The 27952-nt window shown below is 42.9% G+C and overlaps 1 protein-coding gene and 1 long non-coding RNA gene across 2 annotated transcripts; one reads left to right on the top strand and one right to left on the bottom strand.

Annotated features, from left to right (window-relative positions):
- Positions 1–1065: 1065 nt before the first annotated feature.
- TCTN3 (tectonic family member 3) lies at positions 1066–16609 on the bottom strand. The gene is made up of 13 exons (XM_074908026.1): positions 16174–16609; positions 15394–15527; positions 10972–11102; positions 10537–10645; positions 10349–10467; positions 9055–9090; positions 8584–8658; positions 8357–8482; positions 7292–7387; positions 6924–7021; positions 6160–6325; positions 5267–5404; positions 1066–1789 (listed from the first exon to the last, which is right to left on the bottom strand). Exons 1-13 carry the CDS (start codon positions 16497–16499, stop codon positions 1568–1570), a joined length of 1776 nt encoding a protein of 591 aa, XP_074764127.1. The 5' UTR covers positions 16500–16609; the 3' UTR covers positions 1066–1567.
- A 376-nt stretch (positions 16610–16985) lies between these two features.
- On the top strand, positions 16986–18051 carry LOC141961228 (uncharacterized). The gene is made up of 2 exons (XR_012633743.1): positions 16986–17372; positions 17869–18051. It is a non-coding gene; the product is annotated as an uncharacterized LOC141961228 (long non-coding RNA).
- Positions 18052–27952: the final 9901 nt, after the last annotated feature.

Below are 27952 nucleotides of genomic sequence, written 5' to 3'. Positions count from 1 at the left end.
GCACAAATTAGGAGCACGAGAGTACATGTGACATACACTAGAAATGTGTTTTGCTGAAAGCTTTGCAAAGATACTATGGGCACAGCTGAGAAGCCATGTCTATCTAAAATCAAAGCTTGTTGCTGTACTGATACCACCAGCCACATATAAAAGCAGAATTCACGTGTTCCCACTGGCTTTCATGGGCTGCCCCGGAATCAGAAGCAATGGAAGCAGCAGACTCTAGCACAGAATTCTTTCCAAGCTAATAAACCATGCAAACAATGGAAAGTTAAATATGTGAAGCTATCCCATAAGCTACATGTTTTAGATGGGCTGTGATTTTGTTTTATTCAGGTTATCATCTTTGATATCCTGACTAATTACAAGTTTTCCAGCGGGTTTTTTGCACTCTTCTGTTTTAAGTTTGTAATGAGGAAGAGCAACAAAGTTGCTATACACAAACAAGAAACATTTTGTTTAAAGGTAGGGCAAGGTTGTCCATTATTGATTCCACTGGAGTCCTTGACATTAGATGGGGCAGATTTTTCCACCTGAAGAATTTAAGATAAATAATAAATCCTTTGCTAAAAAACATACTGTTGTCCACCAACTTCATGGAATGATTGCGCAGATTTCCTTACCCTGTGTGATGCAGTAGAGCAGACTAGATAATCAGAAGATCACCTTCAACTTCAAAACCAATAAACTTACATTTTGGTTCTAGAGACTGAGCCAGAGGAAAGGTATTGCAGTAAGCTTCAGTCTCATAATACATCTACAAATTCTTCCAAGCAAAAAGTTGATTTTTTTCTTTAGGACTGTTTACAACTGTCTCTGATGTGTCACCTAGAATTTCAGTGGCTATCATTATCAGTCCAGTTCATATCTAGAGCCACAAGAGAACGTTCCTTATCTAGGCAAAGCCATATTTGGGCCTGTTTCTTCAAGAAAAAAAAAGATCAGGAAGGAAGCTGCCTTGACAAACAACTAAAATTCAGTTAAATTTCAGAGGATGGAACATTTGCAATTACTTTGCTTTGTGTAACACTATTGCTAATGTAAACAGTGATTAGGACACAAAACTTTCAATGTAATATCTGTATTTGAAAAGATATGAAAAATAAGAGTCAAAAACTGTACAGAGATGGTTGTCACGTAACACTGACAGGTTAAAGGTGACTGGCAGACATGTAATTCAGGCTGCCTGGGATGGCTCCTATATTTTAAGTGGTCAGTTCCAGGTAGAAAAAATCAGGTGCTTCTCCAGCAGCAAGATGACCGGATGAACCTTGCTCGTCTCTCCATACTCCTTGGTTTAGAAAAAACTTTCAGTTTCTGGAAACATGTAATGTTCCTTTTAACATCCTTGTTCCTCATTAACGCACCATCTCTTGATCCCTCCATCCCTCAAGTGTTTCACTGCAGTGAGGTTTGCAGACAGTGCATATGGAGAACAGAGGCATGACAGGACACAGGACAAAAGCTGGTCACATGGCTTTGTCTCTATGTGTCTAAGTCTATGATCTGTAAGTAAGATCTATCAACTTACCGAACTTTAAGTACAGGCCCCCGTCTATTTAACTTTTCAAAAGCAGAGAATACTAGATATTATTAGAATCAACAAAAAACAGGCAGCCAGATCATCTCTGTAACTTCTTTCCAAATTCATTGCCACTTTGAGTGGGAAAAAGATGTCAAATGGGAGTTTCCAGTGCACTTGGGGCTGGCCTCGTGGAGGTTCTGGCCATTCTGTCATGTCAGTGAAAGTGACAACAGTTGTCAAAGGTAACACGCTTGTGTTTAGGAACTGTAACAAGAAAGAAAGCACAAAGAGCTTAGCAAACTAAATACAAGAGACACATCTCCTTGATTTTCTAATAGAAACCCACTGTAGGCAACTGGCAAGCAAGGTGTCTTCAGAATGGTAGGAATTAAGTGCTTCAGATACATATTTTTAGTGGAGTAACCCTGCTTCCCTAGGATTGATACTCATTATGTAAATCGAGGGCACAGGTCTGGGGAAAGATTGGTAGCTACTGTGCATCATGTGTTACAGATCTCCAGAATGGAAGCAGTGACTCAAGCTCTGCTAGAGTAAGTCTTCTATTCAGAGGAAAGATGTATCAGCTAGTGGGTAACAAGAACATAAGCAAAGATAACTTCATTTTTTATAATTATATTTTATAATGATAAAATTATAATTATAATTTTATAATATATTATTATATATTTTATGTAAGATAAGATCATCTGGCCCTTTGAACAGGAGATTTCTGCCAGAAACAGAGAGGACTGCCACAAGATTTGATCCTTTCAATAAAATATCAATAAAATAAAGCAAGGACCCAATACAACAACTAATTTCTCACATTTTAGGATATTGTTTCAGAAAGGAGACAGATGGGTAGGTCAGTTAGTAAAGATGGAACTGAGGACTTAACTTCTAAGGCCTCAGTTCCTTTCTGTTTCAACAGAATGCTATAAGACAATACACTGGCTCCTTGAGCTGTGTGGAGTTTCATTGCTAGCTTGGGCTGACTTAAGACCATGCCACTGCCAAAAGAGCAGCCTCACTCCCTGCCCCAGCCTCCCAGCTCTGCACGCTAACCTCGAGAGAGGGATCTACTGGCAGCATACCTCCTGCACTTGCAGTGGTTTAAGCCAATCTGAGAAATCACCATTGCATTCACTTCCCTGCAAACAATCTGGGACACTGCTTGCCTTTAGAGCAAAGCTGTGCAGGAAACATTCAAAAAAGTTCCAAGACAGAATTCATGACTCTTAAAGAGAAAAATACAAGATTCCTGTTAGGGAATTTTTATGGTACCTCTTGAGGCAAATTAAAAACACTTTTGTGCTTAAACGTAAAGAAAAATGTAATAAACAATGCATTGGGCAGACTCCAATCATCATACATGGTTCTACATGGAGTCCGCAAAGACGCATCATGAGCAGATTCCTTATAATCACTTGCACCAGCCCCAGTCCCGAGAGCATCAGCATGGGACACCTCAGCCCAGCTGTGGGTCCATCCCCAACCCAGCTCTGCTGCCCAAAGGTGGCCCCTGAGCTTGTGACGCAGGGTGTTCCCATTCCAGGATGGCTACAAGATAATGCTGAGGCTGTTTCTTATCTCATGGCCAAGGGAAACTTTACTCCCTTGCAAGGAATCTGTCTCTGGCATCCCTGGTTCCAGTCATTTTAACCTCTTGTTGCAGTGGGGCCTTCTTGCCCTCCGTCCCAGATCACAAATTACTACTGCTGAGTAGTTACAATCAGAATCTCCACTTCACCCTTGGTGGATATAAATTCTCCTATCAAGGAGTAAACAAACACATGGTAGGCACAATTGCCTGAGTCAACAAGAAGCCTCAAAATGATTCTGGACTTTCAAAATCTGCCTTAAAATCAGAGATTAGTGGGGAAGAAACCCCATAGACGACCCCTCCTCAACAGCTGGCAGAAGGCAGCCACAAGCAACACCCTGTATAGCTCAACATCACTGAAGACCATCTTGTATTTTCAGGAAGTCCAAATACAACTGTGACCAGATACTGTGGGTGGGTGTAGGAAATGGGATGTCTTTCCTGGATTCTGTGTTTTCTGGTCAGTCACTAAAGCAACTCTCCAGTGAAACAGCATGGTCTAAAGGAAAAGGTTTTCTCTAAAAATGAACAGTTCTTGGATAGAGAATCTGTAGGCTAGAACTAGGAAGTGACATAATTTAGAAGTAAAGCAATATACAGCACACATTGGTGATCTCACTGACATGCTTGCAAATGGCTGTAATTCTTAACTGCTGGGTACAGTACTGATTGGTACCTTTGCTGAAATGTCTTTACTAACAACCCTAATTTGTGGATTGTCACTGATGAGGTCGGTTCTGATTTTAACTGTCTTCTTTTCTTGCTGGAAACTTGCTTTATCATTGGATTTGCAATATACCTTACATCTCTAAAGTAACTGGCATCCATTGCTCAGACTGATGAAATCTGAATCTCACAGTTCTAGACTGGCTAATGCTTACCTGCACTTTTACTAGCCTAATCCTGTACCCTGCACTTTTACTAGGAATGCAAGTCTCCCTCCTCAGACAGAAGTGTTGTTAATGGAGCCATGTAACAGCTCAGATTTAGAAAATATTTTTGTGGGGCAAGGGTGTCCGTTTGCCTCAGGGCAACATGTTTTACACAGTGAACATTTTCCTATCATGTTCTTTTCATGTATGTTGCAAGAAGAGAGGACTAAGAGGTACCATGAGACACAACTAAGCAAGTGATGTAAAATCTCACTTAGACCGAGTCTCAAAGAAGAAACTGGGTCTCAAAATTCAAAGAGTAGTAACAGATCAGACAGACACTTGCCATGTTGTACGTCACTGCCATGAGAACGCCATGGGCAGGTGTCAGCTGCTCCCCCTAAAGCCCTGGAAGAGCAGTATAAGCCTTGAAATACATGTGCTGCCCAAAAGACTTTCTGAAGTCAGGAATCCAGTCTTGCACCAAAATGGGATCCACTGACACATGCCTGAAAAAGACTATTCATTCTCTTTTGAGGACCTGTTAGCTCCACCTTCCTGCTGACATCACAGAATAGTTTGGGTTGGAAGGGACCTTCAAAGGTCATTTAGCCAAACCCCCCTGCAATGAGCAGGGACATCTTTGGCTAGATCATGTTGCTCAGAGCCCCATCCAACACAGTCTTGAATGTTTCAGTCATGTACTCTTCTCTTAGAAATCTGCTTTCTGGCTTACACCCTTTCCCCCTAATTCTTCAAATCAGCTATCATCAGCACTAGCCTCTTCCCCAGCTACCTGTTGGTGATTTCAGAACCCCTAGAGGAATAGAAATATTTTCTTGCACATATTATCAGCATACTGTGGAGTCTGTCAAATACATATCAACTCAAATTCCCTATCAAGGCTTTAAGAGACAACTAGATAAACATATAGTTATTTAATGCTTCTAACTACTACTTTATACTGAGCATAATTAAAAGTTTAAAGTTTGAGTCCTTAAGTGGCAGAAGGCGGTTTGGGGCTAGAAATAAGGTACCTTTTCCAGTTGTACAACTGATTAAGGACAGTACTGGTAAGACCATAAAACCATCTTCCTCTATGGAGCTGTTAAATACAAACTCTTGCCATTGCATCCAGACCACTGCTAAAAGTCAGTAAATCCCAACTTAGTAATGTCAGGACCATTTCATTCCTTGGTTCTTAAATAACCTGTGAATCCCATTTAATTACCTCTGTGTATGAGGGAGGGGTTTTAAATTCCATACCTTCAGGGGCTGACACTGATAAAGGTACCGTGCACCCAGTATTTGAGCTTGTGGGTTGGACAGAAGGCCCACCTTAGACCACAATATCTGTATCTCCAGGGTCACAGGAACCATGCAACAAGAAGTGCAATTCACAACCTGAAAAATAAAACATACCCCAAACATCTTAACACAGTATTTTGAAGGTGAAAAAGGGCCATTATGGTCAAAGTCTAGTATTCTGGATAGCATAAGTCACAGAACCGGAATCAGTTGCTTCTGCACCAACCCTATAAATTCTGATCAGGTCAGCCACCCATTTTAGAGCTACACCCATCTCACTGTCATCTCATTTCAAAACAGAATTTGCCTCAGCTCTACCACTTGAATATTGCATTCTATTAGGCCATCTCCTGACAGATTAATACGTATTAAAATAGAACTTCCCTTCTCCATTAGTACTTGGATTGCAAACTTTTAACCTTATTAGGTAACATATAAATATCCCTAGAAACTGGAAAATCAGAAAGGAAGCTAATAGTAAAACCATTAAATTGATAGGAATTAACCAGGCAATATTAGTATGAGAAGGCTGTTAGAAAAACAGGTAATACAACACTGGATTCAGTATTAAACTCTTTTTGCCCATTTAAGTAGCAAAAACAGGATTCAAGAGGTATTAAATGACAGTGGGTTGTTTTTTTTGTTTACTAAGTATCCTAATAGATATGAACCAAAATAAGAATGACTGCTTACAGGCACTAAGACCCCTGAAAGTCTGTAGATTGTCATACAAAGACAGTAAGGCCAGACGAACAAGCTCGTTCTTTTTTTCACATGCCTATGCTTCCCAAGGCAATACAAAGACATGAAAGGAAAAATATTCACAGCTGGTCTTTTTGCATTCGTATTACCTGCACGCTGCAGTTCTGAATCAGAATGGTTGTCCACTCTTCTGCCCGGGTTGAGTGAGCACTGCCAGTTATAGCAAGGTCCTCCGCTTTTTTCATTCCCTGAAGAGCATTGTATAACTTCTGCTGGATGTAATTACAGTTATTTTCTTCCAGTATTGGTGATAGGCTGGAAATGAGAAAATAACAGCTTTAATAAAGTGATTTCCTGGACAAAAAAACCCCACATTATTAACATCCTTCTTCTGTAATGAGTATTTCTTCCACTCTTGTAATGAGTCGATAGAATCATTACTAAAGTACTGGTATTAAATGGATGCTGTCTCAATCCCCTCTGCAATGAAAAGGAAGAACATGGCAGGGTAGCGCTTGATAAGGAAAACTTAGCCATCTTGTCACATCAGCTCCTTAGCCATCTTGTCACATCAGCGGTCATATACCTGCCCTGTCACCAACAAAAGAATGATCCAAATCATCAATCATTTTTACGGTTCCATTATAATTCACTCCTCAAATACAAACTCTACTCTTGCCCAAGACATGCTGGCAGCCTACAGCCTCAAAACGTCCCAGAAGACTTTCAGTGTTCAGAATGTTCTCCAGGTCCACCACCCGTGACATTCAAGTCCTCTTAAGAGTATATGAGAGACCCACTGGGAAGGACCTAGGCTCCACAGCACTGTCTTGAGAGACTAAGGAAAAACATGCTATGTGGGTCCACACCTTCCAAATGTGTCAGGAAGGGTGACCGCAGAGGGTGTTGTTACCTGAGCTTGCAGCCTGTCCTCGTATTTCTTCCAAACTGTACTGTGTGTCTGTGGAACTGTGAGCAACTTCCATCACCTTCGCTCCACAAAATGCTCATCTAACTGCATGTCAAGAAGCCAGACAAAAGCATAAACAGACAATACAGGACACCCAACTTGTATTTAATAATCCTTTCACCCCACATTTCTCCTTATCCCTATCACAGGACTACAATTCAGTCATGACTGGAAAGGCCCTCTCATGGCTGCAATGTAATACTGAGGTGTATCCTCACAGGTCAAGGTAGAATCTCTGAAGTCCAGGCAGTAGAGCATCAGATGTCAGTAAACCCAGTGAGAAATAAAACTTGATAGCAGAGAAAGGATACATGCTGCATGGCACCACTGTCTGCAATCAACAGTGGTGCTCCAGTGATGTAGCCAGGGTTTCCACTTCTAGGCAACATATGAGAAAGAGTCCTGGTCTACAAGGGGAAGAAAGAAAGGAGGAGAAAAACGTTATCACCAACGAGATCCATTCATCTCAGAAAATCAAACTCACATTCTCAAAAACGTAAATGTAACCCAATTTTTGAATGACTGAATATTATGCACTACTAAAACCTCCATTATTTGTTTCCAAACCCTCTTTCTTACCTGGCCATCTGCAGTCCACAAAGTGCAAAAACTAAACATCAGTCCCCTGAAATGTGGATGCTACCTGGACAGTTCTTGGGATGATGAATTCATATTGCTCAGCATTTGTCTCTAAGGAAGTGAGCACATCAGTCTGGGCAATTCTACAGATGATCTGCAGAACAAACCCTGCCCTGATCCTGATTCTGAGCAGCAGATTCCATTTCTAAATTGTTTTATGGGGAGAGCCTCTGGGGATGACTTCAGCAAGGTTGTGCTGTACACTTACCAACCCGAGGTCACCACTTACTCCACTTTACACTGCCTCTGTGGGACAACGCTTATATGAACTTCAACACACATTAGTATTTCCCAGATTTCCACCCCCTCGAAAGTAACTTTGTTCACAAATACTGAACACCTCAGATACAGCACCAGCTCCAACCCTTTCCTTCACAAGACTATGCTGGTGACCCTGATGTCATCCTATCCCCTTCTCTCCTCCACCAAAAAAACCCCCAAAACCAAATCAAAACACCACCAAAAAATAATCAGATAAAAATAATCAGCTCCTTCAAACATGTACAGTGCAAGACTGCATGCTTGCACCGAGCCTGAATTTTTCTACTAACATGATTTACCTGAGAGCAGAGCAGACCCCCCTCCTTCCTTCAACCGCCAGCTGTGTCCCAGGGTTCTGGTACTACCATACCACAGTGACACTGCTCTAACCTTTTCCCACCTCATCTGTACAAAACTGGGTCACAAACTACAGCCTGCAAACTTGGTAACTGCCCGGGGAGGATGGGGGCACTGACCCAGAAACGCAAAGTGAAGTGCTGCTGTAGAGATGATCCTGAATTCCCAGAGATGTTGCTCACTTTGAACTGGACAGAAACACTCTGAATCCCATGTGTGCCGCTGAATTCTATCTCGTAGATCACCTGAACGTCCAATTCAGAAAAGAATCGGAGTCAGAGTCAGGTAACAGGGCAATGACTTTAAGCTAGTGTTGAGCTGCCCATAGGAAGGAAGATTCAGATACCTCAGAAACAACATTGTTACATGTGTTGTCTTTCATGTGGGGAGCTCCGGGTGGTGCAACTGCTGCGACCTTTACCTAGAGAGAGTAAGCATACTAACAATTAGCAGATGTTTAAAAGAAGTGTGCCTTTCTTACTCTTTTTCCACTGCTTTTTCCTCCAAGTCAGGTTCCTGAGGAAGCTGTGATCTGTGGACATATCACTCATCTCCAGATGCCAAATTTTTTCTAAGAAAATAAGCTACCTCTGTGACTCTAGCCCTATCCACGCCCATTCATTTTAAAGTACATCTTTCCTTTTATCCCCATTTTTTTCTCTATAATGTCACATTTATGCCCAAAAAATCTTGTCTCAGACACAACATTCCCATTCTTCCAAGTTCCCAAACCATGGGCATTACTATGGATGCCCAAGATTCCCGATGAGTTTTATTTCAGAAGCAAAAATTATTTTTATGGGCAATAGAGACTGACCTTCATGGACTGCACTATGGTGTCATTAATTGGGACCTGGAGAAAACAAAGAAAACAACATGCAGCACCAAAAAGCCAACTGATTTTCTGGGTTTGCACGTGCCTAAAGTCATGAAACCATCCCTAAATAGAGCCTACATATTATATTGACAAAAATTACTTTGTTTATTCCAGACGTGTAAAACTTGTCATCAATCTGTGATCTAGAAATCACAGACATAATCCACAGAAAGCATTTTTAGAGCATCAGAAGACAAGTTTTATTCTTGTCACTGATCTGCAGAATGCAAATAATTTAAAGTATCAGCATCTTTGATCCATTCCTGGAGCTTCCCCTTCTGAAATCAGACAGGTTTGGGTCGGAAGGAACTCTAAAGATCATCTAGTTCCAAACCCCCTGCCATGGGCAGGGACACCTTCCACTAGACCAGGTTGCTCAAAGCGCCATCCAACCTGTCCATCCAATCAAGTAATCACTTCAGCTTCCATTTAAGGAATAATTAAATTTTGGTCACAGTGGAGAAAAAAGAAAAAAAGAAAAAAAGAAAAAAAAAAAAGCGCCCTGAAAACATGAGTTAAATTTGATCAGTAGAAGACTCTCTACTAGTTATGTAGATTTAGATTTCCAGTGTAAGGGTAAACTGAGTCATTAGCCTTAATGAGGTGTTAATATTTACACTGCCATTTTATCTTGGAACAGCAGAGAAGCTCTAGAAGGCAAGAGGAGATATTCTCATGTTCACATACAGTAAAACCAACACGATGAAGCCAGAACAATAAATCGATTATTATGAAATTATTGTCAAGATAAATAATGGGGAAATTGATGTGGAATTCAATCTACGAATGCATATAGAGCTAACATTGATAACTGGCCTTCAGTATGATTTTGGAGATAACGTGTAAAACAAATCCCCATTCTTTACTAAGAACATGCATTGCTTGTTTGATCAAGTTGATGGAACAGATAGAAATACTTTGATAAACAGTCTGTTTAAAGTGTGAGAGAGTCCTAGTTAAGCCATTAAAACTATCAAGTATCAATGAAGTACCTGTTAAATGCATTAAGAGTTCGCTAATAACTGAAATTTACGGGAAAGTAGTTTGGATTGAGGTATTATCACTAATCATGACATTTTTAACAGGATTTACAGCAAGTAGTCCTTAACAATCCGGAGATCAGGGATGACATACCAGATGACCTTTAGTTTTCCAGTTAACTGAAGTTGCAATAGAAGCAATGAATAGTCAAGCAAATAAGATGTTGAGCAAAAGGAAGAAATACAACACGCACCTTTAGCACAGTGAAGTCACGGTAGTAGGAGGCAGCATCCAGGACAGGGTCAGTAATGCAGCTCTTGCTCAAGTTGGCAAAAATCCGAGTACAGCTTGTGCTTTTACTGTCCAGGAAGCCTGAGTTAAGACATGACAACAGATAAAACAGAAGCAAACCACCCTAGGAAATCCTTCCCCTTTACTAACCAGCAGGATTTCCATCGGCACAAAGTCCACTGGCTCCCATTTTTACTGGCTGTCTAAGCGTGCTCAGTACAGACAATGAATCAAAGTAGATTAGGATTGGATCTCCAGCCTGAAAAGACAATTTGGAGAAATCACAAAGTGACTCTGAAATACTAAGGCCAAGCACAAGGTGAGGACATCATCAGGGCATAGAGGCAAATTTATACTTCTCCTTAGAGTACTCCCAGTTTTGTATAAAGGGTTGTCCAAACTTTTAAATAGTTAGGAAAACTAATCAGAAACTTTTTACATAATAAAGGACAAAACAACCTGAGGGATAATATGGATTATAGGTAGAAAAATAAGAATCTTCCGACCTGTTCTCATTAGTTCTCATTACAGATAGCTTTAATAAAAGTGTATCTGCAAACTAATTGCTATTTTCTTTCAACTCACCCGGTAAAAGGCAGAGAATGATGGCTGGACTTCTGATGGTGCTAAGAAAGAGTGTTTGCCATACTTCTCTATGAACCTTGAAAAATCAGATCCTTTGATACCCTGTGGCTGTTGGAAATAGTTCAGCTTTGCTAAAGGTTGAAAAGAGGAAAAAAAAATCCACCAATATAAAATTACCAGAAAAGATAAATCTAAGAAAAAATATTGTGCCAATATTTTTAAAAGGAACAACTTGAGTAATTATAAGGTAGATAGTACCTTATATTAATTAATCCATAGTAACACTGCTAACAGGCTAATATGAGCTGTGAACAGGATTGTATCATGAGCACTATTTTGTAGTTTCATGAGAAACGGGTGCTAATACATAAATGTGACTTTCCAGAAAGCATGAAAACTGCTTAAGACAACTATCTTAATATGTGCTCCCATTTCTGTAAGATGCCCAAATTAGGCACACATGACATTTTAATGACAAAACATTACCAATAGGTGAGTTCACTAAAAGCGACGTTTAACAGATTCAAAATAATTAAGGCTGGTAAAAATCAAAGTAAGTATGAATAGAGTAAGCATCCGAAAAACCCAGACTTTCTATTGGTATCCTGCAGTGACACCCTCCTGACCCAGTGGTATTCAGTATGGTTACAGTGTGTTAAATTATTACTGCTAGAACACTTAGTCATAAAATGGCAAATTATTAAGGACATACTATGTAGACTCATCCTAATAGACCGGTTCAGACAACAAACTTTTTAACACAGCCAAATAAAACATCTTACAAAGTTTGAGGACTACAGATCATACCAACAACAGGAATGAGTGGCAGTATCCTCGATTACAGCAGTACCAAAAAGAATTTAGGTAGTCTAGTAGGTTTGGGGGGGGGGGGGGGGGGAGGAACCAAACTTGTAATTCTGCTGTTCGAGACCAGAGCTGATCCTCAGATGTACAGAGCAGCAAGCAGAAATAAAAGCTTTTTTATATCTGAAGACAGCATTAGTCAGTCAGTCAATTAAATCTTTTAAGGAGATAAAGGCCATTAGCGTGGAGTATTAAGCTCCTGCAAGGTGGAGTATTAAGCTCCTGCAAGGTGGAGTATTAAGCTCCTGCAAGGTGGAGTATTAAGCTCCTGCAAGGTGGAGTATTAAGCTCCTGCAAGGTGGAGTATTAAGCTCCTGCAAGGTGGAGTATTAAGCTCCTGCAAGGTGGAGTATTAAGCTCCTGCAAGGTGGAGTATTAAGCTCCTGCAAGGTGGAGTATTAAGCTCCTGCAAGGTGGAGTATTAAGCTCCTGCAAGGTGGAGTATTAAGCTCCTGCAAGGTGGAGTATTAAGCTCCTGCAAGGTGGAGTATTAAGCTCCTGCAAGGTGGAGTATTAAGCTCCTGCAAGGTGGAGTATTAAGCTCCTGCAAGGTGGAGTATTAAGCTCCTGCAAGGTGGAGTATTAAGCTCCTGCAAGGTGGAGTATTAAGCTCCTGCAAGGTGGAGTATTAAGCTCCTGCAAGGTGGAGTATTAAGCTCCTGCAAGGTGGAGTATTAAGCTCCTGCAAGGTGGAGTATTAAGCTCCTGCAAGGTGGAGTATTAAGCTCCTGCAAGGTGGAGTATTAAGCTCCTGCAAGGTGGAGTATTAAGCTCCTGCAAGGTGGAGTATTAAGCTCCTGCAAGGTGGAGTATTAAGCTCCTGCAAGGTGGAGTATTAAGCTCCTGCAAGGTGGAGTATTAAGCTCCTGCAAGGTGGAGTATTAAGCTCCTGCAAGGTGGAGTATTAAGCTCCTGCAAGGTGGAGTATTAAGCTCCTGCAAGGTGGAGTATTAAGCTCCTGCAAGGTGGAGTATTAAGCTCCTGCAAGGTGGAGTATTAAGCTCCTGCAAGGTGGAGTATTAAGCTCCTGCAAGGTGGAGTATTAAGCTCCTGCAAGGTGGAGTATTAAGCTCCTGCAAGGTGGAGTATTAAGCTCCTGCAAGGTGGAGTATTAAGCTCCTGCAAGGTGGAGTATTAAGCTCCTGCAAGGTGGAGTATTAAGCTCCTGCAAGGTGGAGTATTAAGCTCCTGCAAGGTGGAGTATTAAGCTCCTGCAAGGTGGAGTATTAAGCTCCTGCAAGGTGGAGTATTAAGCTCCTGCAAGGTGGAGTATTAAGCTCCTGCAAGGTGGAGTATTAAGCTCCTGCAAGGTGGAGTATTAAGCTCCTGCAAGGTGGAGTATTAAGCTCCTGCAAGGTGGAGTATTAAGCTCCTGCAAGGTGGAGTATTAAGCTCCTGCAAGGTGGAGTATTAAGCTCCTGCAAGGTGGAGTATTAAGCTCCTGCAAGGTGGAGTATTAAGCTCCTGCAAGGTGGAGTATTAAGCTCCTGCAAGGTGGAGTATTAAGCTCCTGCAAGGTGGAGTATTAAGCTCCTGCAAGGTGGAGTATTAAGCTCCTGCAAGGTGGAGTATTAAGCTCCTGCAAGGTGGAGTATTAAGCTCCTGCAAGGTGGAGTATTAAGCTCCTGCAAGGTGGAGTATTAAGCTCCTGCAAGGTGGAGTATTAAGCTCCTGCAAGGTGGAGTATTAAGCTCCTGCAAGGTGGAGTATTAAGCTCCTGCAAGGTGGAGTATTAAGCTCCTGCAAGGTGGAGTATTAAGCTCCTGCAAGGTGGAGTATTAAGCTCCTGCAAGGTGGAGTATTAAGCTCCTGCAAGGTGGAGTATTAAGCTCCTGCAAGGTGGAGTATTAAGCTCCTGCAAGGTGGAGTATTAAGCTCCTGCAAGGTGGAGTATTAAGCTCCTGCAAGGTGGAGTATTAAGCTCCTGCAAGGTGGAGTATTAAGCTCCTGCAAGGTGGAGTATTAAGCTCCTGCAAGGTGGAGTATTAAGCTCCTGCAAGGTGGAGTATTAAGCTCCTGCAAGGTGGAGTATTAAGCTCCTGCAAGGTGGAGTATTAAGCTCCTGCAAGGTGGAGTATTAAGCTCCTGCAAGGTGGAGTATTAAGCTCCTGCAAGGTGGAGTATTAAGCTCCTGCAAGGTGGAGTATTAAGCTCCTGCAAGGTGGAGTATTAAGCTCCTGCAAGGTGGAGTATTAAGCTCCTGCAAGGTGGAGTATTAAGCTCCTGCAAGGTGGAGTATTAAGCTCCTGCAAGGTGGAGTATTAAGCTCCTGCAAGGTGGAGTATTAAGCTCCTGCAAGGTGGAGTATTAAGCTCCTGCAAGGTGGAGTATTAAGCTCCTGCAAGGTGGAGTATTAAGCTCCTGCAAGGTGGAGTATTAAGCTCCTGCAAGGTGGAGTATTAAGCTCCTGCAAGGTGGAGTATTAAGCTCCTGCAAGGTGGAGTATTAAGCTCCTGCAAGGTGGAGTATTAAGCTCCTGCAAGGTGGAGTATTAAGCTCCTGCAAGGTGGAGTATTAAGCTCCTGCAAGGTGGAGTATTAAGCTCCTGCAAGGTGGAGTATTAAGCTCCTGCAAGGTGGAGTATTAAGCTCCTGCAAGGTGGAGTATTAAGCTCCTGCAAGGTGGAGTATTAAGCTCCTGCAAGGTGGAGTATTAAGCTCCTGCAAGGTGGAGTATTAAGCTCCTGCAAGGTGGAGTATTAAGCTCCTGCAAGGTGGAGTATTAAGCTCCTGCAAGGTGGAGTATTAAGCTCCTGCAAGGTGGAGTATTAAGCTCCTGCAAGGTGGAGTATTAAGCTCCTGCAAGGTGGAGTATTAAGCTCCTGCAAGGTGGAGTATTAAGCTCCTGCAAGGTGGAGTATTAAGCTCCTGCAAGGTGGAGTATTAAGCTCCTGCAAGGTGGAGTATTAAGCTCCTGCAAGGTGGAGTATTAAGCTCCTGCAAGGTGGAGTATTAAGCTCCTGCAAGGTGGAGTATTAAGCTCCTGCAAGGTGGAGTATTAAGCTCCTGCAAGGTGGAGTATTAAGCTCCTGCAAGGTGGAGTATTAAGCTCCTGCAAGGTGGAGTATTAAGCTCCTGCAAGGTGGAGTATTAAGCTCCTGCAAGGTGGAGTATTAAGCTCCTGCAAGGTTCACAAAAACAGGTATACAGAGCAGCTTAACATTATTCACTTGAGGATATAATGATTAGACTGAAAAAGAAAACACCCAGAGTTGTGCTACTCAGGACCATTTATTTTCTTTGGAATGCTGTTCTTTATGTGCAAAATACACCTGAAAACTGGAAGGCCTCCTGCAGCAAAACTTAAAATATTCAAACTGCTTAAGTTTTCAGAGATAAATGTATATAGAAGTTGTTCACAGTGTAGTTTCCTCAAGAAAGCATGTTTGCTATAAAGACTATTTAATCTCGTAGAAAAAGGCAAAAAAGAACACTAGGGTCTCTCTGGAACTATAACAGCCCAAATAATCAGTAACAATTATAACACGTAAGTTTAAAAGAAGATTCCCTAAGCAGAGGCAAGCTATGAATTAAACGTGTGGAAAGAAAGGTTACTTACAGCCATCCAGCTGCACGCAGAACAGATCACGTCCATCAGGCACAGCAATGGTGTCAGTAGGATAAGGAGTGTTACTTCTGAACATCAGCGATTTTTCCACACACATTTGACTCACGGCCCTGGAAAGACAAGCCCTCCCCGCCCCAAAAACTGGTAAAGAGGCTATTTTTGTGTAATTTCATATTTTACATCACTAAATGTCAGCAACAGAACACAGTATTACTTTTCATCAGCTTACATGAGTTATTGTATAATTTGCACTGATAATCAACTACAGAGAGCCTATCTTGTCACTGTAGTAACTTTGTGGATACTCTGTATATTTAGAAATCACTCTGGAATTCCCTGGAACAAAAAGCAGTAAAGAAATTCGGTGTCCACATAGTACAGCTTCTCTCAGTCCTCCTTACAACTGCAGTCTGCAAAGACAGGGTTCACCCACGGATTTTGCTCTCCAAATAGCTGAAGCTATCTCCCTCACTGACAGCATCTAGCAGTCTGTAATTGTTTTGCTGTCTCCCAACTCTATATTAAAGTTCTTTTTTCCTTTGATAAGGCTTTCTAGCTCCCACTGCAAACACCACAGAGTAACCAAGCCCTGCTTTATCGCAGCCATTAAAACGCTGGCCTCGGTAAGGTTTTTCAAGCCCAGACTCGGAATCAAGCTGTGCCACGTGCCCGAGAGGCGCGGAAAACGAGTCGGCGAGACTAACGCGGCTAAACCGCGATTCGTGCTGGGCGGCCGGTGCTGGGCGCGGAGGGAGCGCGGCCCCCGCCCACCTGCTGCCGCCGGCGAGGCGGGACGAGCCGGCAGCCCCGGAGTCGCGCAGGCCGCAGGCGCCGAGAGGGAAGCGGCGGCCAGGGAAGCCGCCGGCAGCGGCGCGGCGGCGGCGGGGCGGAGGAGCAGGACCGGCGCGACGGGGCCCGGCGGCGGAGACCCGGGCGCCAGCCCAGGCAGCGGGGCTTCGGCGAGAGGCCGCCTCGTCGCTCCGGGAAGCCGCCCGGTGCGCGGCCCCGGCGGGGCGCTGGGCGGCGGCTGCGGGGGGGGCGGGCAGCGGCCACAGCGGCCACAGCAGCCACAGCAGCGCCCCGCGCGCCCCCAGCATGGTCTCACCGCGTCGCTAAAGAACGCGGCCACCGCCCCTCCGCGCGCGCGGGGCGCATGCGCGGCCGCCCTCTGCGCGCGCCTCCGGGCCCAGCAGGGCCCCGCCCTCCTCGGCTCCGCTCCTCCCGTGCGGCCGGGCCCGGCGGGGCCGTTCGGGGGCCGGGGCCCTTCCCGCCGGGCCGAGGCGGACGCGGCCCCGGGCACTAGTCACCATCACCATCAGGAAGCGGAGACTCGATCTCCGTTTCCCCTTTTTTCCGTGATGGGGAGGTTGACAAGCGACCTCGCGCTATGCCAGTCGGTTCCGCCGGGGCGGGGATTTGCCCCGCCACCCCCCGTGGGTTGTTGCGGCGCTCGGGGCCGAGCACGAGCCCTTGGCCGCAGCTGCGGCGGAGCCCCGGCGGAGCGGCAGCCGCCTCTGCCACCGGCCGCCCGCTGCCGTCACCGGGGGCGGGGCGGGGCGCGGCTCCCCTCAGGCGAGGGCGGGAGGGTGCGCGCGCGGGTGTTGTGGAGCGGTGCCGGGATAGGCGCGGCGGCGGGAGCGCCGGGCGGTAACGGCAGCGCTGGGTGGCGGCGGAGGACGCGGGGAGAGAGGGGCGGGGCGGGAGCGGGGCCGCTGGCGCCTGCCCTCCCCTGCTCCGCGCGGACTCTCCCGCGGCCGGCTCTCCCGGCTGTCCGGGGGCGCTTTCGGGAGGCCCCATCGGAAAACTCCCCCCCCGAGCCTTGGACTCGTTTCGTAGAGCGTCCCCCGGAGTGAAGCCTCGTCCGCGGGCGGCATGGACCTGGCCGTCGGGGAGCGGCTCCGCGCCGCGAGCAGCCGCCGAGGTGAGAGGGCCTCAGCCGGCTGCGAAATTTCGCCCCTCTTTAAAAATAAGTAAGATAAAAATCGCACTTTAAACACGAAAACTGCGTGATCTTAATCTGGTTTGCTTCTAAATATTCAGAAAACGCATTCTTTCTCTGAATGCTTTAAGCGTGTTTCTTACCTATCAAAAGAAGTAACTGCTATAGCGTTCGTAATTTAATCTCGTTTTCTTCCAGTCAGATCTACTTCATATAACAATTTAAGGACATAATCTCGAATTTCAGTGTCAACAGGAAGAGTGCTGTTCAGGCACCTTGAATCAGGCCTTCAAAGTCGTTCACTTTCTTGTGTGTTAACACTGGTGATTTTAAATGCTTCATCTTATAACTGTGACTCACTTTGAACAACATTTGTTTCACATTATTTTCCTTAAACATTTGTAATTTGTTTCTGTAAAGGAGAAACAAGATGCCATATAGTTCTTCTGAAATAATGCAATTGTGTTTGTCAGTCCACGTTGAAGCATAAATTACCTGTTACGTTCTTTATTCCTTTTTTGTTTCAGATGTTCAGGCTTTGAAGAGTGCTTATGAGTTGATCAAGTCAGCCAGTCAAGGAAAATCTCCACTTGACTCATCAGATAACTTCAGCACTGATTTATATGTTTTATGTGCTGAACAAGCATTTGAGGTTTGTAATTTAGGCATTTTATCTGTATTGAATAAAAACATTTATATGATATATTGTATTTACATGTGTTGAAGTTACTACTTAAAAGTACTCCCAGAAGTACCTATGAAAAATAATACTTTCTTGTGGTTTTGGAGAACAATTGTTTAAACATGCATTTCCAATTAAAACTCATCCTCTAAGTTGTCACTTCTTTATAATCAGTCAGCAAACTGTGGTTTGTGAAGCTTGTAATTAGACCAAAATATGGAAGGTATACCATAGTAATATAAAACAGTTTGCCATGCCTGTTTTTTCTTGTGCTAAACTAACGTTAGCAGTTTGGTTATGACTGAAGAAAATGTGTTTGTGAACAGCCCCTGCTGGGCAAAAGAGAAAAGGTGACATTGTGAAATTACTGCTAATCAAGCTTTAATAGTTTACTACTGTGGTCTTATTTATGAAACTGATGGAAATAACTTAATCTACCAAAGTGTTTTTCTCCAAAAATATTCCCATTTGTGTTTGATACTTCAGCCCTAACTACATTGCAACAACCTCTGTCAGAAAGATGAATGAGCATGACCAAAAATTTCTTTGCCGTCTGACAGCACTACTTTATCAGGAAACGTTGATAAGGAATAATGGCCTTATCCAGGAAACTTCAGACCTGTAAGCTTAACTTGTTCACAGTAGGATATTGGAAATACTAATCATAGAAACTATGGCAGAATACCTACAAATGGGCAATGTATGCTGGGTAAGTACAGTAAAAGTGGATGGATGGCATGCATAATTACATATGTCTGATGGGCATTTCTGAGGCATTAAAGAATAACTGACTTTGGGCCATGACGTGTAGTCATAACCAAGTTGCCTGGGGTAGTAGAATAATATTCTCTGTATTACTGTGCTAAATACCACTCAGTAAAATCATTAATAGTAGTAGGACTACGTGAGTAGAAGATAAACTATGCTTTAAGTGACAGTGGACATGCATTCAGTGACATAAGAAGACACCTCGTTCATTCCTTCAGGAATTAGTACCCTTCTTTTCCATGTTTGTAGCAATGTGCAGTGACATGATTGTGCAAAAGTACAGAGTCACTTCAGGAAAAGATATATTGTAGAATTTAGAATGATTTCAGAGAAGGAGAGCATAGGCAAATTAACATCTTTTCTATTTCTTTTAAATTTACAACGGCAATTTAATGAAGGAGAAGAACCTGTTTCTTTCTTATAGAGAGGAAGGATTCAGCAGCTCAGCTGATACAGTTTTAGAGTTCAGAACACTTCTCTCTTAAAGACAGTAAATATGAATGGAACTGAGCGAAGCTAGGTTGAGAAGGAGCACTCTAGAAAATTTCTGTTTCAGAACCTGATTTGAATAAGCAACTAATAGCTTAAAATTTTCAGGTATTCTTCAGATTGTGATTGAAAGTTTAGCAGGAGTCCACTGTGAGAACAAACAGTTTTAATTAGGAAACATAAAAAGACCCCACTTACTTAATGACAAATGCACTGTAATACGCCTAATGAGTCTCTGCATTTAAGAAGCTAAGCCTAAGTCCTAAATTTACATCTTAGTCACAGACACATTTTCTGCAGTTTAGAAGCTTTTGCAGAAATGCAACAGTTCTCACTTAAGAATTTTAGGGTCAGCCAACTGTTCCAAGAAATGAGACACAACAGACAGTTTAGGGCATATGCACCAGAGCAAATTGAAATGTTTCTATTTATTGTTGAGTCATTTGGCCATCATCTGAGAATTGTGAGGCAGCGCCTACTCCGGTGGAGTCTAGAATTAGGGGACAGAGTGGAAGTGAAAAAATGAAAAACAGGTTCTCAGATGTCTTCTGTACTTCTCATGGAATGAAAAGCCTGTCAGGTTTCAAACAGACTGTGCAAAGGTCTGGGTAAAGTTATCTCTGTTAAAGTGAAGGTTCAAAATAAATTTAAAAAAAAAAAAAAAAAAAAAAAGGACGATCCAAAAAAGTGAGCTGCTCTCATAGTAAATTATCTGGACTAAAAAGAAATCTGCGTACAGCACAGAAGCAGCGAAGAGGGGTATGTTTATCTTGTAGTAGCCAAGTATGTGAGACCCTTAAGAGGATCCCCGGCTTCACGTTATTTGGAGAATTAAATAGTAACGTCGTCACACAAGGTACTGTACTAAAGGTCTTCATTCTTAAACACTGAATATGAAATAAGTGGACCGAAATTTCTAGCGGCAGATAGAAAAATGGAATTAAGACACTTGGTTTCATACAAGATTTTGTATAGAAGGAGTACTCCTTAAAAACTGCAATGGAAACAGTCATGATGAAATGCTGATGTGATTATTTTAAACCATTCATTAAGTATATACAAGTAGCAAACTCAAAAAGGCAGATGTTAGTATTAATTCCGTATAAACAGAATCATAGAATCACAGAATGGTTTGGGTTGGAAGGGACCTTTAAAGATAAGCTTGTCTGACCCCTGCCACAGGCACCCACCTGGTCCAGTGTCTTACCACCCTCATCACAGAAAGTCCCCTCCTTATTTCCATATAAACCTTTCAGTTTAAAACTGTTGCTCCTTGTCCTGTCACTCCAGGCCTTGGTAAAAGTGTCTCCTTTCTTGTAAGCCCCCTTCTGTACCGCAAGGTCAGAGCTGGGTCTCCCCAGAGCCTTCCCTTCTGCAGCTGAGCACCCCAGGTCTCAGCCTGGCCTGACAGACCTGTGTCTGTCTTGTTCAGGGGCACTTGGTGTGTTACTCCAGATGGAGTCTCACAAGAGCCAGAAATTATTGTTAAAGTGAAACATAATTAACTAAAAAATACAAATAATTTAAAAATATTTTTATTAAATAAAAAATGCTTTTCTACTTTTTAGAGGAGTATTCTAGAGATGCTCTCAATTTATTTGGCTGTGAGCTCTTAATTTTTAAAATATTATATATTGTTCAGCAACTTGGAGCAAAAAAATCCTACTAATGACCAAGGAATAAATTGCAATAGACACAGCTTAGGACATATGAGCTCTCTACTAGAAAGACATTGGCACAATCCCAAACAACAAGAATAAAAGCTTCTGAAAATATTTCATCTACATGGCACCACATCGTTCCCTTGCGCTGTATCCATTCATACAAGAAATATTAAACAGTTAGTGCTATTCCATGGATCAACGGCTTTAAAATAACTTTCTGAATTATGTCTCAGCAACATAACAAATCACATTATCAATTAGCTTTTATAACAGAAATGACATTCCATAATATATTTGAGCATGAAAAGAATTGGTCAGCTAAAATTTATGTAATCTGAAAAATGTGAGGAGGAAAAAAAAAAAATCATGGCAAATTTATTGATAATATTCTAGGACAGGGACATAATTTGAGTAATAGGTAGCTGTCCAAGAAAAGTGTGTGGTTCTAAATGGTCTGCAGGGAAGAACTGCAGTAAGTTTGCTACAGAATGATAAAAAAAAAAAAAAGAGAGAGAGAAGCTCTGTCATTAGTCCCTGGTGTAACTGCACTGAAATTAAACTGCCGTAAGCAGTCGTTCTGGGATCTCTGATGGCACACGCTGCTCCCCAAAGCCAGGCCTCAGCACGTCTGTGCCCCCGCTTTGCAAGGGGCGTGGTAGAGCAAATGCCAGCTGATGGCTGCGGGTATTTGTAGGCAGGGCAATCAGAGCAGATTTGAGATGGTAGTGAAGATACATCCCCATGACTAGTTAAGCCCATTCAGCTGAGTTTGAACACTAGTTTAATGACTTTACCACCTGCTAAGCCTTCTGACCCCTGCTTTGGCACCCCGTCTGACCTGAAAGCTACCCAGGAATAGGATGTCAGAGGGGACCCAACTGTTCGATACGAACACAGGTCCCTTCCTCTATGTTGTGTGTGAAAGACCAGCTCGATGGCTGTAAAGCCCCAAGGAAGAGCTTAGTAAAGTACCTCGCAGGTATTAGGTAATTCATGCCTTCAACTGAAGCGTCTGTGTGGATGCAATAACAGTTAGTAGCATGAACTTTAAGACCATGTCAAATTAAAACTAAAGTCACGTTTATGTGTCCTGAAATATTTACCAGTCTGTGAAAGACCTGAGTTACTACTCAGGTAATGAGGAGATAGAATTGTTTCTCTGCCAGTGAGAGCAGAACATGGGTGGTCTTTCATGAACCTAGTAGGTACCAATTTCAAAAGCAGAAGTCACAAAAATCTTCATTTAAGCATAAGAAGAGAGGAAACAATTTTAATAAATGGTGGCTTCCTAGAGGATTGCTCAAGACTTATGACATGAGGAATAATTTTAGATCACTTAAACCCATTTTTACAAAAATGCAGTATGAAATGTTAACAGTGTTGCTGGTATGTAAAATATAAATTGTAACATTCCTTGAAAACTGAATCTTGCTTTCAGTTTGGTGGCAGTGTCCATTACTATAGGAAATATTTAGGCAGATATTTATCACCGAACCACTACTGTGATTTATTTTTCCTTTCTTTCATATAATGCTTCAGCCTGACACATGATGGCAGAAGAGGGTGAAAACTGGCAAGGCGAAGCCAGAAGCGAGACCAGCACTGAGCTCTAGTGCTTACATTCTGTCGTGTAGCTGAATGTTCGTGACCTACCTCTCTTCTTGATGGTCTCATACTTGACATTTACCATTTGAAATTAAGAGAAGCCAGATGTCCACAACGATGAGCAGCTTTTCCAGAAACCTCCAACAGGGCTGCACTAATGAGGACTTTGTGTTTGTTTTCTGAACGTACATCTGAAAATATTTTTTGTAACGTTCTCTATTTCCCTCTAGCCTTTTCCATGACAGTTTTTTTAAAGGAAGTTACTGTCCCAAGACAAGGTGCTTACCAGAATGGACAATTCAGACTTCTGTTTTTTATGAGCCCTCTATACCCATATTCAACAACTCAGGGGTTGACATAACAATTCCTCCACGCCACAGGTGCACTGAGATAAGGTGCAGGTAAGAACACTGAAGTAAACTGAATTACGTCCATTATTGTCTAAAATTCTTTTTGTGGGTGGTTTTTCTTAATTTTGCACAGGTATGTCAATTGTGAAAGAAGCTGATAGTAGCTACACTGCAGGGAGAGCTGCAGCAAAAAGAACCTCAAAACTAGGTTTTTCAATAGTGCAGCTAATAATTTTCCTAGATGATCGTAAGCTGTACTGACTTCCTTATGAAAATATTCTATATTATGGGTGTTTTATTATCTGACTGGGTACTAGATCATACTTACTAATCATACCACAGTGACAGTGTCCACACTGCTGCTGTGGTCTTCTTCTGTTTAATGCCAAGATTTGAAGAGAGCGATCACTGCTCACAAGTTGTTTTGATTAGCACAATGCAGGCATGATCACAATCAGTCAGTAAGGGAAAATGGTTTCATACTGAAGGCCAGAAGTGTTCATTTGGCAGACTGCTGTGGATGGCATGGAGAACAAGCTCCCACGGACAAAGGGAACTTGATGCCAGGAAGAGTGACAGTGGCATTACAGGTAGAGCTGTAATGTGCACTATCCTGGAAGAGAAGAGGAATGTGGAGGAAAAAAGTTTGTGATGAAAACATTTAGTCTGCTCAGAGCAGACATCTTGACCCTCATTCTAGTATTAATGAGCTTGTCTGCTGAAGTTCTCAGCATTCTTGGAGCAGCCAGAAGAGTCTGTTCATCTACTGATGTGACAGGTACTTATTAATTACCTGTCAATACACTGTCAGAGAATTAACTTAAGAATTACTGTTGGAAGAAAAGAATGGGTTTCCAAAAATACTTGCAGTTCTGTCATGTCCTCAGAATTTATCTGGACTTGTAACTCTTGAAGTAGCTTAGAGAATATAAAATAAATGAGTATGAAGTATGTTACAGCTGAGGCATGTAGATCACTGTCTGTAATCACTTGGTTAATCCAGATAGTGAGGGAGCAGATGGATAGACTGGAGCCATGGGCTGAGCCCAACTGCATAAGCTTCACTGAGGGCAAATGCCAGGGGCCGCCCTTGGGCCACAACAACCCCCAGCAGGGCTACAGGCCTGGGAGGAGTGGCTGGAGAGCTGCCGGTCAGAGAGGGACTGGGGGGGTGATTGACAGCCGGCTGAATATGAGCCAGCAGTGTGCCCAGGTGGCCAAGGTGGCCAACGGCATCCTGGCTTGTGTCAGCACTGGCGTGGCCAGCAGGGACAGGGAAGGGATCTGAGCCCTGGGCTCGGCACTGGGGAGGCCGCCCCTCGATTCCTGGGTTCAGTTTTGGGCCCCTCACTACAAAAAGGACACAGAGTTACTCGAACGTGTCCAGAGAAGGGCTACAAAGCTGGTGCAGGGTCTGGAACACATGTCCTACGAGGAGCGGCTGAGGGAACTGGGATTGTTTAGTCTGGAGAAGAGGAGGCTGAGGGGAGACCTTAGCACCCTCTACAACTACCTGAAATGAGGCTGCAGAGAGCTGGGTTTGAGCCTCTTTAGCCTACTAGAAAGGGACAGGACAAGAGGAACGGCCTCAAGTTGCGCCAGAGAAAGTTCAGACTAGATATTAGGAAGCATTTCTTTCTGGAAGGGGTTGTTAGGTGTTGGAATGGGCTGCCCAGGGAGGTGGTGGAGTCCCCATCCCTGCAGGTGTTCAAGAGTAGGGTCGATTCAGAGCTTAAGGACATGCTGTAGGTGGTAACTGTGCTAGGAGAACGGTTGGGCTAGATGATCTCCAGGGTCCTTTCCAACCTAGATGATTCTGTGTGATTCTGTGTGAATAACATAGAACAATAAGCATGATATTGGTGTAGCAGTTAATACAGGAAAAACTATTCCTAGACATGGTCACTGAATCAGGACCCCAATGTCACTTAGAAATCATAGGACATACCTGAACATACTGTCTTCATCATTAACTAATAATTACTAAAAGGCTAGAACAACATGCCTTGGCTCTTGTAGGAGCTCTTACCTACCAAATCAGTGATATCTGCATTAAAAAAAAAAGTGATTACTCACTTCAGAAAGGGTTTGGAGGGAACAGTGCCATCTTTTCCATTCAGACAGTTATCCATGTCCAGCACAGTAATACATCCCAAATTCCCAGCCCTGGACAGCCTTCATCATCACCTGCGGTAGAGTGCTGCGAAGTAATTTTTCAAGAAAGCAAGTGGATTTAGTTTTTCCTGCCCACGTTAGTGTCCTGGGAGAGCATCAGTCACAATGTCTAAGAAATGGGAGCTGGTACTCTCAGTGTCATATACAGCAGCCACTACTTTTATGACTTGCCAAAGGAAATGGAAGTGTTTTCTCCTGTCATTTTACTTTAGCCAAGCCATTTTGAGTCTTGCTAGTGTATTCCATTACACATTCTTGCCTGATCTGTGTCTCCTAGCTATTCCTGCTGGGGAGCTTCTCCCTGGAACCCCGAAATGGGAGTTGCCTTACGGCTCAGGTACTCTTTCACAGTCTGTGCAGGATGTAATCTCCCCAGTTGCCAGCACCCACATGTACAAGCCTTAGATGCTCATGGCACTACTCCAGTTGCAGTTATTCAGACTTCTTAGCCTACTCACTGGCTACTCACTGGCTTATTTTAGCAAATGGAAGTTTACTCACGTTCCCAGATGCCTGCTTAGAACAAAGAGTACAGCTCCGCCGTTAGCAGTAAGGTTAATGAGGAGAAGGCTGGCTGTGGTGATCGAGTGCAGGTTTCAGTCAGGCACGGACCAGCAGCCTGTTTGCCTGCAGCTGATCGACCCCCTCTAGCCCTTTTCTCCTCTGTTTCCCTGCACCTGGTACATCCTGAGCCCTCCTTTTCCCCACCTTTGGCCCTTCCTCTAAACATCCCCTCAGTCTTACCAATTCCCATGAACACCTTAAAACATCTCATACTGGATTTTAAACCTCTAAAAGTGTTTTTCCCCTGCAGTCTGTATTCTGCTGTAGGTAATGACCCCCTTGGAAGGGGTATTTTTTTGTAGGTATTTTTTTTTCCTCCTCCAGTAGAGTTCATTAGTATTTGTCCTGAATGACATTGACTTTTATTCCATCTGAAAATACCTATTTAGCATTTTTGGGTTATTAGTATTGCAAGTACTGACATTAGAAACCTAAACGGTACGTATATAAAATAAATTTGCACCGGAGTTCTACAAGCCTTTCTGCTTCTTCATCAGTATGATTCAAGGGACATGGCCTACATCTGTACTCAATCAAACAGGGCTATGTTGGCCAATATAATCTAATTGTTTGACATTTTTATAGCAATTCATTGAGACTAAAGAGAGATGACTACATTAATATCTTGATGCAGCTAGATAATAGCTGAGCTAAAACTGATGTGCCAAATTACTGAAAGGCTCTTAAACTCTTACAGATTTTAACTCTTTGTGACAAAGAAAATGAAAGAGGCTTCAATATAAATATAATAAAGAGAAAGAATAGTACAATTTATAATATGAAGTATTATAATAAAGAACATTATAATAAATTTTCTAAGAATCTTCTCACTAATAATTTACAAATTATATCTCTCAGTAATTGAGATGAGAATTATTGTTAATGCTCATGACTCTGTTTTCTTGGACAATCATTTTCACCGAGGTTAAAATTAAACAGAAAAGGTTTTAGCTGATGAATAAGTATTTTATTCCTCCAGGTAGTCTGTGAACAAACTTGTCTGCCCTGCCTATATCTGTGGGAACGGCCAGGCTGGACAAGTCACCTTAGACAGGTCACCTTAGGTGACTCAGGTCACCTTATCTCACCCAAGCACCTATCAAAACCCTCTCTCCTTTATAAGTGTGTTTGTTGTGAGAGAAGGTGAGTGGGGTCACAGATCTGCAGGTAAGAGCAAGCTGAAGGAGAACGTTTTGGGGCGGTTTTGGTCTGAGCCTAGAGAAGTGGCAAATGGAAGAGAGAGCAGGAAACAGAGAAAAAGCAGGAACTGGTATTGCAGCTAAAGCCAGGAACATGGATAAAGGTGTTTCCTGGTTTGATTGCTAGTTGCCTTTCTGCTTTCAGAGCCCTTGGCAATAGAGTCAGCGTGGGCAAGGAAAGGTCTCAAAAGTCGACATGCTGACATGTGATTGAGTGAATTTTTACCAAAACACAAGGTAAAAATATTTGCAAGAGGAGCAACCTGACTATCAGGAGATGCAAATAGCTGAATTAGAGGTAATCTCCACCTTCCCTGTGATGAACTTATGATGAGCTTTTGGTAGAGTTGGTCCTTAGTAAGGATCTCCGCCCTTCTCCATGCCCTTTCACTTTGAGCGGGTAGTATCTCCTCTATCGGTGTTGGGCAGTTACATGTGATTTTAGGAGAAACAAAATCTGCCTATCAAGGTACTTGTATCTTCAAAAAGCGGTAGTGAATCCCTAGAGAAGCTGTGTTTGTTGCTAGAGCAAGAACATGAAAACTTTTTAAAGTGCACCAAGACATCATTCAGTAACTAAGCCCTCACCTTCTTCCCTGCTAGTGGTGGTGAGGTGAGTTGATCTTATGACATTTAAAAATGTATTCTTTCTGTAGATTTGAGGATATGGAAAACTGCCTGGATAGTCTACTTCTAAATCTTAGCTTTTTTATCTCTTACTGAAATAATTGATTTTGAAAGCTATTTTGAATTTTATTTTTTTTCCCCATGCCAAAATTCAACCAGAATCTTGTTTGTATTTCTCAAGAACATACAGTCTTGAGAACAGATTTTTTTTTTTTTATCACAAGAAAGTGCTGGCACAGCAATAAATGCAGAGCACCTGTGATGGGCCACTGCAGAAGATACTGTAACTAGGAGACAGTGATTTCAGGCAGAATCTAGACAGAGTTTAAGCGTAGGCCTTGGCTGTAGAGACCCGTATGTTGGCATGAGTGACCCGCTGTCTAACCTGAGCCTGCCCAGCATATGCTGCCCTTAACGCCACCACTTGTACGTGCTGCTGGAAGAGCTCCTTCCAACCCAGCTGTGTAAGCCTGGCGCTCGCAGTGACC

This window comes from Athene noctua, chromosome 5 (genome assembly GCF_965140245.1).
Source record: "Athene noctua chromosome 5, bAthNoc1.hap1.1, whole genome shotgun sequence".
Taxonomy (NCBI): domain Eukaryota; kingdom Metazoa; phylum Chordata; class Aves; order Strigiformes; family Strigidae; genus Athene; species Athene noctua.
Note: the sequence above shows the minus strand (reverse complement) of the source record. Positions and strands in the feature narration are given on the sequence as shown.

Coding starts and splice junctions, on each gene's coding strand:
- TCTN3 (XM_074908026.1), bottom strand. CDS start 16,499: ATGCTGGGGGCGCGCGGGGCGCTGCTGTGGCTGCTGTGGCCGCTGTGG. Junction 10,468..10,536: donor TGCCGATGGAAATCCTGCTG/GTTAGTAAAGGG, acceptor GTCTTAACTCAG/GCTTCCTGGACAGTAAAAGC. Junction 7,022..7,291: donor ACAGTGGTGCCATGCAGCAT/GTATCCTTTCTC, acceptor ACATGCAGTTAG/ATGAGCATTTTGTGGAGCGA.